The 13,974-nt window shown below is 43.2% G+C and overlaps 1 protein-coding gene across 20 annotated transcripts in view; it reads right to left on the bottom strand.

Moving 5' to 3' along the window:
* Positions 1-13,974, bottom strand: part of RBFOX2 (RNA binding fox-1 homolog 2) — a 174,335-nt gene that overhangs the window by 15,185 nt on the left and 145,176 nt on the right. For 9 of the 20 annotated variants that reach the window (XM_075753506.1, XM_075753524.1, XM_075753564.1 and 6 more), the window contains 5 exons: positions 13,183-13,275; positions 10,417-10,477; positions 7,994-8,047; positions 7,765-7,857; positions 6,508-6,640 (listed from right to left, as the gene is read on the bottom strand). In XM_075753506.1, the coding sequence (XP_075609621.1) occupies positions 6,508-6,640; positions 7,765-7,857; positions 7,994-8,047; positions 10,417-10,477; positions 13,183-13,275 (434 nt within the window). Of the gene's footprint in view, positions 1-1,079; positions 1,120-2,813; positions 2,872-6,507; positions 6,641-7,056; positions 7,125-7,764; positions 7,858-7,993; positions 8,048-10,416; positions 10,478-13,182; positions 13,276-13,974 lie in introns of those variants that run through there. The other 11 variants (XR_012835567.1, XM_075753517.1, XM_075753534.1 and 8 more) reach the window with 5 other exon arrangements.

The following is a 13,974-nucleotide window of genomic DNA, read 5'->3' as shown; positions in this document are numbered from 1 at the left end:
AAAGGAGCAGGGATGTGAAAAGTATGCTGACAACCGTGCCACTTCCCAATACAAAACTTCCCCAGCTCCAAAGAGCTAGTACCTACAATACCACGAAAGGGAACTCTGCTAGAGGTAGGTAGGCAGGCCCCAAGTTGCAATGGCAGTAGTGGACCTGAACATTTTGGCTTTGAAAGGCATTCCTATCATAACTGCTCTGCAACAGGTCTCCATCGGAGAGGAAACTGCTTTTCTCATGGGCCAGTCAGAATCCCTCCATCCACCACCTACCTACATACACACAGATGTCCTGGAGATTTGCAATACAAACTGGCTGGGTAGGACAAAGACAATGACAGGACAAAGTCCCCCCTCTGATATCAGAGCTAATTCCCAGTCAGGAGGAGGCTGCTGACTCTTCTAACTGAACATCTCCACATATTTGTACTTTACAATTCCCCAAAGAGGCAAGAGAATCTAGCCTATTTAGGTACCATTTCTACCAGCAAAATGAGATGTCAGTTTTCACTCTAGCATCTCGGTCTCCATTTTTAATCAGTCCCAGTGTCTTCCCCAAAGGGATAATCTACACATCCCAGTGGCACATGAAACATACAGCTCGCTCAGTTTAGTGTGGGCTGCACAAATCAAACCTGAAAGGGCCCCAAGAGGGGAGAGAAAGGGGAGGGCGGAGGGGGAGAAGGAAAGGGAAGGTCTGAGGCTAAACCAGTCCTGTTATTTTTATATCCAAATTATGTAAACAAGAGAAGTGTTGAGAGAAATTTTAATTCGCTAATCATTTCTCAGGTTGATTAGTAGCAGTGTGCATGTGGGGGACAGGACACCCAGTAAACTGACCCTGGCAATGATCAGGAAACCCAAAGGCTTAGGTCTTGCACCCAGGGGCAAGCGCAGTGACAGAGAAGCATGCTTGCATTCCTAAATATATAAATATATATATCCACAAGGAAGAAGAAAATTAAAGTAAATGATATTTTAAAAAAACAAACCAAACCAAACAAACAAACCAAAAGAAAAAAAAAAAAAAAGGCTGGCTTGTCAGGGGTTGGGGACGAGAAGGCTCCGGTGTGTGTACTTACATAGAGGTCAGCACCGTAAAATCCGTCCTGGTAAACCACACTGCAGAAAATCCACACAAAAACAAAAAAAAAACAAAAAACAAAAAACAAAAGAACAGAAAACACATTCCGGTTATTGAGGACGGCAGCATGCACATGCGTTTTACACAGGCAGGTGATGTATGAATCCACAACCTGGGCTTTTGGCAGGAGCAAATCAGCAAGAGAATGTGTGTGCGCACGCACGCTAGACGGCTCCAAGTCATCTTCCATGGCATGCAAAGGGGGAAGGGGCGGGCAGAGGGGGAGACAGTATGCAAAGGAGAGAGGGAGGGGAACCACCATCTTGTACAATAAAAATAGACTGAAAAAGATCTGATGTCCTGAAGAAGAGAAACAAGGGTTTAGAAACCTCCGCTCTGGTTATTCTCCTGGAATGGTTTTAGTTACCCCCTAAACACATGGAAACATTGGCTTCATGAAGTGGGCTTGTGAAATCGAGGAGCCCCTCAGAAGGTATCCCACAGGGGCTGGAGTCACCTATGTCAGAAGCACGTTTCAGAGTTGTGTGTGATTACGTATTTCGAGCTTCACAGGCCTGCATGACTTTGTTTCTGACATCCATACATCACCTGCTTTTACCCTGCACATTAGACATGCGATAAGATTTGGCTGATCACACAAGCATGCAAAGTATTATTATTCAGCATCTTAAAGAACCAATGCAACACCTCAGGAAAACAAGTCAATCAATTCTGATCAAAGTAAACACAGAGAAATGTAATTAAAAAGAAAAAACCAAAAATACCCACAATGCATTGCTTTCACAAGCAGAGATAATGAGCTAAAAAGGTTAGGTGACTGGTCCAAGAATTGAAAGGTGCAGTGGGAGTCCCTGGTAGTAACGACCTATTCCGTAGCAGAGAGGAGCAACTGGAAGGGTTTCCATGGGCTGGTGCTTTTGCTGCTTTAAGCTATAGTTTTCTTTCTCTCAGAACTTCAAGCAGGAAAACTGTTAAACCAGAGCTGGGGTTCCCAAAGAGCCACTCTTACCAGAGCATTCACTAGCGTAAGACTATGCAGCTCGCTTCTGGGACAGGGGTCGGGGAAGGATGAGGAAGGAAGAGAGGGGATGCCCCCCACCCGTTTGAGTTCAGTGTGTGCTTCGTACTGAGGAATTTCCTCCTGCTTTGTCCTCTGAATAGCTCCGCACAAACTCGCTCAAGGCTTTAAAAAGCATTAGCCCTACCATCTGTGATGTTCATGGAGCTGACGTGCATGACTTACCAGTAGCATTAAGGATAAAGAAGGCATGGAATACTAGCTTTTCTTTCGATTATCATTTTTTACTCATCAGATGGAATGTGAAACGTTGCCAAGAGCCTGCCACCCTCAGACACCCACCTATTGTAAGGCACGCACACACAAAAAAAGCCCAGCAGATCTTGCCAAAATTCTGCATGCTATTACTAAAAAAATAAAATAAATTTAAAAAAAAAAATCTGTTGCAGTGTTAGCTACTGCTTGAATAATTTAGTCTTGCTGTCTTCCCCAGAAAAAGTACACTCCATTCCCAATAGACAGAGTTACTATGGTCTCCAAGAGCTTTGGGAGCAGATATGAAGATAGAGACCCTTGTTAGAGGAAGAGGGGAGCCACTTCAGCAGGGAGAAGCAGGCCATAAGATCATGTTTGTCGAAGCTAAATTTTTACAATCACATAACAAAGAATTTGGCTCCTGGGGCAGTGACTTACATTGCTGGGTTCTCTATCTAGGACCAGGAGTGTTTTAGCAGTGATACTCCACCTGCTCCTGCAGGAAAGGCAAACGCACGACAGAGGAAGTGACTGTTGGTTTATGAACAGGTTAGCAGTTTTAACAGTTATTCCAAACACAATCAGTTGGATGAATATAAGCATTACCACATTGGATCAGGCCACTATTCCTGTACCTTAGAGTCCCGTCAGCAAGAGATGCTGGCATCAGCTCTCCAGAGAAAACTGCAAGGAACACTAGTAACAGGTAAGAGCAAGACTTCCTGAGTCCAAACAACCAAGCACACATGCATCCTCTGATCTCTTTCAGTTAGGACTTGACTGACATCAACTGCCAGGGTTGAAAGTTAGCAAGGTTTATTTGTATGCTAGAATATCCATATTTCTGATTCTTAATGCTTGCAAAAACTGAGAGGATTCCTTCATTTGAGAACCACAGGCACTATTCTGGTTATGCAGACTGACCAGAAGCATAAAGCAGCCCAGCAGCCCATCAAATCTCAGTGGCATTTACAAAAATCCCACTACCTGAGCTTAAACACATTCACGAGAAAAAGAAATACGCTGGTTTTGTAAAGCAGCCATCATATTTTTTAGATGTACCGACAGTTGAGTTTGTTGTAAAAGGAACAAAATAACCCCACTCCAAACCCCCAAAGCTCCCTACTGCCTCATGTCTAGTCTGATTTTTATCTACTTTTGGCTTCAAGTCAGTGAATCCTCTATGTATTTACACTCCTAACTAAATTATTCTTTACTATGGCAAGCCTACTCTTCATATAGATACTACTTAATGACCATGAACAAATGAAAGCCTAACCTACAGTTTGAGAAATAAAATTTATCAAGGTTATTTAGTTTTGAGAATTTTACAGTATGCAAGGGTTTTTTCAGACTTTGACTTAATTCTTAACAGCTTTTGGTCTGAAGTGTAATTTGTCAGCATTCTTGTTTAGAAAGCACAGCCGCTACGAATCAGGGCAATATTCTAGTACAGGTTTTACTCGCGCTATGTATCAGAGGTTGTAACATCTCCTTACTTCTATTGGATGCCACCTCAGTGATAAATTGAAGATTGCATTTGTATTCTGAGGTCAGGCACAGGTGACTATCTAACATCCTCTCCAATGGTCTGAGCAATTGCTTTCTAAGGTACCAATAACCTTCCCTGGATAAATATCCATGTCCATATGTAAGTATGTGCATTCCATATATGCATTAGTAAATCTTAGTTTGAGTTCTCGAAATAAATGTTAAAACTATTAAGAATGGTAAGATTTCTTGCACCTTCCTCTGGAGTATCTAGCACTAGGCACTGTCAAAAATTACTCTAACCTAAACAGCATTCAGGTCTGATCCAGTATGGCAATTCCAACAAGCTTTTATTAATCTACATTCTGTATTTTTTGAATTCTGCTAAGCTCTCAAATGCAGTGATACCATTAAGTTTTGTAACTGAAACATCACTGAGGTTTATGAAAACCAATTCCTCCTACCAGGTTTGAGTTAATCTGCATCTTTCTTTACTGTGTTCTTCCACATTACTCACTATGGCTTGATTACTCATGCGTTGCTGACTGATCTTACAGTGTCATCTTTCCACTGGCCAGGAAGAAAGCAACTGATGCAGGATTAGGTGTCAGGAATGTGTACCTGCTCCTGACTCCATGGAGGTCAATAGTCTCCACGTGGAGCGGTGGCTGTCCTACAGATTACTGCAACATGGAACTGAACTGCACATTTTGTATTATTCCATGAGGAATCAAATTCCCTCTAGTGAATGTCTTGTAGAGATTCAGTCTATGACAACGGTAAACACCAGAATTAGTTCATTATGCCCTCCCAGCGCTTGGGACTAGGGACAGTTGTGGGCCATTTGTGAACCTGCCTCATTTACTGCTGCCCTGCAGATGTTTACTGGATAGTGCGTTGCCCATGAAGACATAAAATCAGTCAGCAGGGTCAGACAAACCCAATGTAATGTAAGTAAACACAGTCATGAGACAGTATTTGGAAGGAATAATCATTGGAGCCCGGCCCATATTCCAAATGGAAATAAATCCTTTATATGGGACTCAGGCTGGATTTATATCAAAGACAAGCCTAGAGTCCCTCCCAGCGCACCACTCGTGACAGCCTCTTGCTAGGAATGCTCCAGCCGTTACTCCCAGGGATGAAGAGCACATCCCTCCTTCCCAGTGCAAGTATTTCATATTCTGCTAGACGGCAGCACTCAGCTCAGCTTTGCTTCTGTTTCACTGTGGAGCATTTCCTAATAAAACCAGACTGGGTCATTTTTAGAGCAACAGACCGACAAGTTGCAGGTCAGAGGCTATGGTTAGAGGATACAGACTATCAACTAGGAGCGATGGCAAAAAGCAGTGGATCTGAAAATCCAGAAGAAACACTCTGTTTGGAGGCCAACGTGTTCAGACAAGAGGTTTCATTTAAAGTCTTCCAGTGAATTAAATACAAACATTACCAGATTTGCCGGAGAGCAAAGCTAGACAGATACATGACGACTGCAGCTTGCCTCCTTGAGCTCCACTTTAAATATCAGACTGAACTCTAAAAAGAAAGGGCCACAGTAGCTCTCACCGCTTAATCTGCTACAACAGGAGGTATTGCAAGCTTATTCAGCATCTATCAGGCCAGCTCCTCACACTGATATGTGTGGCTTCCACCTCCCTTTTTAAGAAAAGATTTACAATTTATTTTCTTCTCTTTTGGGGCTAGTTTAGAGGAAAAAATGTTGAATCCACTTCTCTGTGTTGGAGGATTAATTACTACTCCTATTCTTTCTGAGAACGTTGCCTAGAAAATATGGCAAGTAAAAATCCAGACAGGCAATATGAATAAAGCATCCTCAAAAATCAGAAACAAAAAAAGACAGTTGGGAAGGGATTTGCTGAATTATCTGCCATTTCATCACACTTAAACAAACAAAAAACAAACGAAACTCACATACAAACCTAGTTCCCTGTACTTTTCAACAGCAGAATACTCTTTTGTAACAGCATCTATTCCACTGCATTACTAGTGAAAAGTCAGAGGGCAAAGAATGCTAAGGCCATGCATTCACCATTGCTTCATACAACAGTCAGAGGAATGCTGCACTTTCGTTCTCCCTATATCCCAAATGCTCCCAACTTTATAAATTAATGGACTTGATTAATCTTTGTTTTAAACCTTTTTAAACCGTCTCCAACAAAGAAAGCAAATCCATTGTGGGTAAATGGCTCTTCTGTGTCCTACTGCCAGATGGTGAGGCATGATGGTAATGGATAATACTCCTCATTCCTGGATACGAAAACACAAATGGAGTGCAAAGAGCAGAACCTTTTCGGAAATTTTAGACCTTCTCTCTTTGCGTCCTTCTCAGCAGCGCTATAACATATCGGGTGAATGGATGACACACGGACAAATTGAGAAATTGTGAGAAGGAATCCATCAGCGCTTTAAGCTGCTGCAAGTACTGAAAATTGTTTCAGTCAAGAACTTAATGTGGGAAAATTTAGATTTGCCCCCACTGGATGCCATTGTGTGCAGAATGCTCTGGCACTAGCAATATCCTGACTCTCACCATCCAGACAATTTTAGTTATTTTTTGGTTAACCAATCAGCTATTTGACACATTTGTGCAGAGCACTCTGCTGTCATGACCAATGCTTACCCTGGGTAGGCAGGGATGGCTGTGGGAGGTACTGCCCGGACTGCCCCATACACTGTCCTTCCTCGGCCCCTCAGATGGGCTCCCCGAAACGCGGCTGCTGTGGTGGCTGCAGTTGGATAGGGGAAGCCTGGAACTGTAAAGACAGACAAGGTGGAGGGTGAAAAGGATCTGAGCTCCTGCCCAGAGAAAACCGCCTGCTTCAAACAAAGTGACACAAGAGCTCCACAGCGGTGGGACATTTTGCATCAATCCTGCAGAGGGGCATGCTTATAACCCAGCAAGCATCCCATACATACTTTCCTGCTACACCATGGCCTTTGGGGGAAGAGGGGTTGCAGAGAGGTTTGGCATGCAAGAGGTTAATGCTTTGGCATGCCTCACCCACCACAAACAGGGTACAAATCCCCCCGCCTTTTGACACCGCCATGCAGTCTGGTTAGAGTCCGAGAAGCGCAGAGAGTTACTATCAATATAGCAGGCGGCTCTTCCAAAACTGCAGAGGCTCTTTAAAATAATTTGTCAAGAGGCCCTTAAAGTCAACCAACTTACATCAGTCTCTTCCCTCCTTTCCCCTCCCACTCTTTGCCACCCAATCCTCTGTATGTTCATTTTAAAGCCTGAAAGACAAGATAGCCCATATAACAGCAGTAGAAATTTCCCATAAAGTGCCAGTTTACTGAGAGCCCACCTTCATTTAACAAGCATGACCAACAAATGGCTCCATGTATAGTGGGGCCTGCTTTATTATGCTTTACGCTGGAGTAAACTGGCTCATGATGATATGATGTAAAACCTCAGAGGCATCTGCAAACACGTAATAAACAGATACCCAGAGGGAAGGAGTCCCAGGGCACAAATCCAACCCAACGTGCATCCAGGTGCATGCCACTAGGGGCTCTGCAGACTCGCGGTTTAGCAGCTTGTATAATATGTACTTTAGGGATTTGTCTGTTTGGTTTCTTTGATTTCAAAAGGGGGGGGGGGGGGGGGGGGGGGGAATGGTCTATTCCTCACATACACCCTCCCCTTGTTCTGCAGCCTCCTCATCGCTCAGAAAGACCCATTCACCAATACAGGAACACACTGCAGATGAACAAGTTACAGCCACTGCACAGTATACTTTGGCTCGAGGTAAACTCATTCCCAGCGAGACCCATCCTTTCAAGTATATATTATACAGACTGGAGAGAAGAAGGGTAACAGGTCATCATTAACTCAAGCATGGTAACAATATAGGGGCCAATGGGGGCTACTTACTGATTAAAGGAATGTAAGTGTTAATACCCCCCCTTCCTGACAGGGGCACTGCGGCGTCATTGCCCAGCGAGACATCTGCTTGAAAGCTGGACGCTAATTTAATTTTAAAAACAATAAAAACAAAAACAAAAAAAATGTAAAAAGGTTATAAAGAAACAGCAGATTGAGAACATAAACAAACACCACTGCAGTTAAATGGCAGAAGTGGAAGTGTCTACTTAAGCTCTACCTGCATATAACTCAGGGCCGTACACCGCTCCAACCACAGGACTCAACTTCCAACCTGAAACAACAAAGACTGCAGTGAATGCCAAAATCTACACCAAGAGAAGGAGCGGGCAGTGTGGGTAGGGGGAACAGCCTCTTGCGTGCACCCCAGCTTCACATGCACAGCTCTTTCCAATTTCTGCTTCGCCTCAACCCCCTTGGTGTAGATGGAGGCCAACTGCCTTTTTCTAATGTCAAGTTCTAGGTACAGGTGGCTGTATCAGAGGGAACAGCAAAACATCAGCTGATCCGCAGCACGGCAGAGGCACCGCTGAGGGAATGCCAACTACCTTATATGAGTATTCACCACGAGCAGCGTGCGACCCTGCGTTCTCTGCATGAACCTTGCTGCCAGCTCCTCCCTGCTTTCACCGGGAATGCCGCGGATCCAAAAGCTCTCTAAAGCCGCTGGCCCAGACCATCATCCCAGCCAAATTAATATAGAGCCTTAAATTATCAAAACACCCTTCTGTCTTATTTGCTAGAGATCTGCTAAAAAGCAACAGTGTCTGAATCTCCTCGCTAACCGAATCACACAACTATGGCACAGAAAAGCAATTCAGTCTATTCATCTCACATTTTCTCCTCTCTGTGTTATTTTAGTATTTCCTGTCATCTTTATGCTGCTTTTCAGGATGAAAGCCTTCCCAGAGAATTTATTTTATTATCATCTGGATAATTAGCAAGAACTGCAAATCAACATAAAACCTACAAGAGAAGCGCTTCAAGAAGTCACCACTGGGTCAGATCTAGAAACATATCTGTCTTCCCACACACACACCCCCCTTCCTATCTGGGGAGAGAAACAAGGGGTGTAAAGCATCATGATCTGGCCTGGCTTCCACAAGGCATTCCTTTCAGGGAAAATGTCAGCTGTTCAGCTAGCAATCACACAGCTATTTTTATTTAAATAAATCCATACCCTTCCTCTCTCTTGGGAGTCCTGACACACTTGCTGCGCTTTAACACCTCTAACCAGCCCAGAAACCGTATGAACAACTTTGTGAACTGCAGCCCATCAACGCCAGATGAAGTCTGCTGACAGAGCATCAATGAGAGATGCATGGCACGCTCCCTCCGCAAGACTGGGCACGCTGCCCCTGTGCTGCCCACCTTGACAGCAAAATACTCAGATGAGTAGTGGCAATGAGGGGACCGGGATCAACCCTTAAATTTGAAAATGCTTGTACGACAACTTGTCGGTATGCCTTAAGCCTGGCCTAATACCGAATACCTTTGCATAGCTTTAAAGCTAGCTTTAAATTGCCAGCTGCGAAAGTAAAATATTCCTGCCTGTTATCAGGGTTTCACAAGTCATAGCTATGCAAGCCAAGTTTTGTCACCAAAGTCATACACAGTTTCTGCTCTTGCTTTCAGGACAACATAACATGGCTGCATTACCTTTTACTACAAAATTTCCTGGTTCCTTTAAGACACTGAGACTTAGAATCCCAGCCTTTCTGCCTGCCCCTGTTTCCCCAGTTCTCTAACCAAAATAAGATATATATGCCAAGAGACATGCAGTAAGTCAGTAGCAGAGCCACAAATAAAATTTGTATCTTCTGACTTCTGAGTCTTATGTTGTAATTAGAACAGATTCTCATACTAGCAACTACCTATATAGAGCTTGCTTGCTTGTTGAAGCTGTTTGGGAACATTTTCAGACCAAAAAGAATTTTTCTGCCAGGACAAAGGCTCAGATTCAAAATCCATCAAAGCAACATTCAGTTCTGCAGGAGAAGAACGACTTTTTATGCTATATATGCCTATGCAATAAAATTACTGCACAGACAGAAGAACCAAGATATCCCGATGAAACAGGATTCTTCATTACCCAAACAACTTGGTCTTTCTCTATTCAGGTTCACTGGAAAATGACTGAACACAGGCACAGTCTGTAACAAAATGTGAGCAAACAAGCAGCGCAATGCCTCCCATTTTCCAGGCTCCTTGGGGACAGCTGTACTTTTACAGTTAGAACCGAAACTGAGATATATCCAATTATGTATCCTAAATTATGCTTCTGCATTCATATTTAGGTATCTACGTGACAGCAGTAAGGCTCAGAAGTACTGCATATCCCACTGTACAGCATCCGCTTGCAGTAGTGGCGGGCAACCCATCAGTCCTTGGTTTCTTTACCAGCTTGGCCACGTTGGGCATGTCACTACTCCTCTCTGTCCCCACTTCTCCATCCGTAAAATGGTATTCCTCCATAAACACTTGAGGGTTATACTGAAGAATAATGCTATGAATTAGGGTTTGTGGGGTTTTGTTGGTTTGAGGTTTGGTGGTTTTTTTGGTCCTGAGGAGAGGTCATGACTTTTCCCTTTTTTCTTTCTTCAAATGTTTCAGCTTATCATTAGCACAAACAGTCTCTCTTACCATTTGCATAAGGTGTGACCATCTTCTTATTGGTCATCACTCGCGCAGTAGCGTTGTTAACCTAAAAGTAAGAAAGGGGAAGGGGAGGAGAGGGAAGGAAGCATAGGACATTAGGGAAAACGGTGGAAAACTCAGATACCACACACACACACACACACACAACTTCTCTGAGCAAAAAAAATTAAACAACTAATTTTACAAGAATGCAATCTTTAAATTACTTTTAACAGTTGCCATTTAATTATAAAAGTTACAGCTAAACGTGGCACTTTAAAATTATGCATTAAACAAAAGGCCAACGAGAGTAAAGTGCAGATTCTCTGCCGCCCTCCCACCCCTTGGCGTATGCTTATTTTCAGCTTGTTGATTGAAAGGGTTTCCCAGGTTCTGTTCGAGAGCTGTGATAATTTCTGCAGCACAGGGCCGGGGAACTGAACCAGGTGATGCACAAGCTGACTTGTTTCTCAAGCTCACCGTTGGGATTGTGGCCCAGCAGGTTGCTGGCAGGCATACTTTTTAGATAGAAAAAGGTAGCTTGGAGCTTTAGATTTGAACTCCCAAGGCTTGAGAAGATTTCTGGAATGCCACCAAGCATTTGGATGGTCTACGGTCTCCAATTTCCTCCCCATCATTTTCAAATCTTTTTCCAGATTTTTCCCCCCCCCTTGTTGCAAATTGCAGGGAGCAAAAAGAAGAAATATATAGATGTAGACCTGGGTCTTTGTTTGGTTTTATCGTGCCCTCCACCCTCTTTACAGAGCTCTGCATAGTTCCAAGCGGTTTGATTGCTCAAGCAAGTGGGGTGTTACCACAGAGATGGTGCTGATAAAGAAAAGATGGACCAGTTTGGAAGCCAAGTTACTGCAGCCCCGTGTCAGACAGCCTCAAAGTTCTTGCAAGGAGGGTGAAGTCTTTATACAACATCAGTAATTTATCAAAACCCATGCCAAATAGGAATTGAGGCCAGGGTGAAGAAGAAAAAAAAACCAAAAAGGATATAAAAATAAAAGCTGCCTTGGGCCCTTGATACTTATGGATGGTGAGCATACGCAGGGTGGAGAGTCTGGAGCTACATTTACTCTCGTTTTAGCCCCAAAACAATAGAAACATTACACATTTAAAAAGAAAGAATGGGAAACAACAATGATGAGACTGAGAGCATGCAGTTAAACACACACAGATAAAAGAAAGAAAAAAAAAAACACAATTGATTCAGAGGGTGGGGAGGGGAGGAGGGAGGAGATAGGGTCTCACAGACAATCATTAAGATGGAGCGAGTGCCTGAAATCAGCTGCTACAGCAAAGTGCAACACAAGCACTTAAAGGAAAAATTGCCAGAACCGATCAGAAACCACCAGTCAGCAAAGAGACCAACAGCTGCATTTAACAGAGTAAAGAAATAAACCAGGGAGGAGGGGAGAGAGAGAGAAAGAAAAAGAGAGAAAACAAACAGTAACAGCTACAAACAGGTCTCAGAAAGAGAGCAGCAGAAAGAAGGGGCAGGAGAGAGAGAGAGGAGGAAATGGGTGCATTAATAAAAACCAGCCAAACTGGAGTTCAGTAACTCTGAGTAAGATGTGCAAGGGGAAATCACCATGAAGTCAGTAATCAAACAGCTCAGACTGCTACAAAACGATATGTACATCCAAAGTCCAGGCGGCATTACTCAACAGCATTGAAAATAAAAGGGGGAGAAGGGGGAAGGAGGTGGGTGGGGACAACAAGTCAAATCACATTTTGTAGTGTTAATGTGAGATGGCAGATGGATTTTTTCTTTCTTATTTAATTTTGGATTTTTGTAATTTTAAGAAAAATTAAAAAAAAAAAGCTTCTTCTCTAGCGCTTTTGTTTCACTTACCGCCAACTCGTACCATCGCCAGCATTGTGTATAGTTACCATGGAAAGAGTGAGTCAAGTGAAGGGCCCTAAACGCTAAACCATTGAAAAGGGAAATAAAAAAACAAAACAAAAAAAAAGCAAAATATGCAGACATCTTACTCAAAAACGGCGGCTTTTTTTTTTTTTTTTTTTTTTTTTTTTTTTTTTTTTTAAAGAAAGAGGGAGAGAGGGAAGACGCCAGTTAGCCTTCACCACAGTGGAACACCAAACTGGTCAACACTAGGCATGCCCAATATATGGTCCTGTTGGCCAGCCAACATTAACTCTTCACTCCCCTGTGGTGAGAGCTAGGAACTTTAAGGATTAGCTTTCACCAAGCCGACTCTTGACCACGGGCAGGTCAAGAAACCAGCGGTGTGTATAACACAGCCCACTCAGGGATTCTGCCCCGTGTTTCCCCTCCCCTCCCACCACGGGCATCATCTCACACTTGCGTGGAGGAGAACTGGCCTCGGAGGAAAGAGAGGATACTGGCTGGCCCCCTGCTTTCTTTTTTGGACACAGAGTTAGAAGTCGGACAGTACTCTTTCAGTTAGTTTTGTTCAGGCCTGGTAACAGGAAATCGGAGCCTCGCAAACTGAAGCAAAGGAAAAATCAAGACAGCAGAAGGGCAAAAATTTGGAGTGGGTGGGAAAAAAACTTAATAAAAGAAGAAAGAAAAGAAAAAAATACCCAAAACAATAACAAAAATATTCCGTAAGGGGTGTAAACTTTTATACATTTCAGTGCAGGGAGGTGAAGGACACAGACACAAACACACACGCACACACGAGACTGGGATCCAAATGTGAAATAAGTGAGGCAAGACACAAAAAGAAATCAAAAGAATAAATATAAAGAAGAAATTGAATTACTGAAGACATGCACCTCGATTTTACGGCCCTCTACCACGGTGCCGTGTAATTTCTCCCTGGCCCTGTCTGCATCAGCACTATTCTCGAAAGTTACGAACCCGAATCCCTGCATGCAGCGGGAGAAGGGGGGAAAACATGCACATCGTTATATATTGAAATACTGATCTCTAGGTAAATAGAGAAAAAATATCACAGTATGAAATCGACATCAGCACAACTCAGCAATAACCTCCTAGAGTCACATTGTTGGTTCATGCATGTTTCATAAATGAAAGAAATTAAATTTGATAAAATAAAGGAACTGTAATCATAATAAGAATAAGAGTAATTAAAAAAAAAAAAAAAGAAAACATAAAAGCAATTGAGGCCAGACCAAAAAAGAAGTACAAAGTTACTCGAGACAATTTTGATTGGTTTGTTTGTTTGTTTAAAAACACTAAACCCTGCTCTGACACAGGGAAGCTGGTCAAGCCCAAGCAGGGCTTCTCTCCCCTCTGCTAATTAACACACATGCTTTGCAGGACCCCCCGCCCGCCCCAGACACAGTACAGGACATCGACACTGAGCAGCACTTCGTTCTCTTGAGAAACTGCTACAAGAGCGGGCAGCGATCTGAGTTCACGCCTGGCACCAGGAATTCTGTGAAGCTTTGGGCAAATCAAACACTGAACCTTGCTTTTCCCACCTGTAAAATGGAGACAATAATAATTACCTACCTTAGAAAACTGTTGAGAGGAAGGGCTGTTTGTAAAGCATCACTTGTAAGCTCTTCAGGGCACAGCTCATGTCTACTCCTATGCCTGTA

Source organism: Balearica regulorum, chromosome 1, assembly GCF_011004875.1.
Source record: "Balearica regulorum gibbericeps isolate bBalReg1 chromosome 1, bBalReg1.pri, whole genome shotgun sequence".
In the NCBI taxonomy this organism is placed as follows: Eukaryota; Metazoa; Chordata; class Aves; order Gruiformes; family Gruidae; genus Balearica; species Balearica regulorum.
Note: the sequence above shows the minus strand (reverse complement) of the source record. Positions and strands in the feature narration are given on the sequence as shown.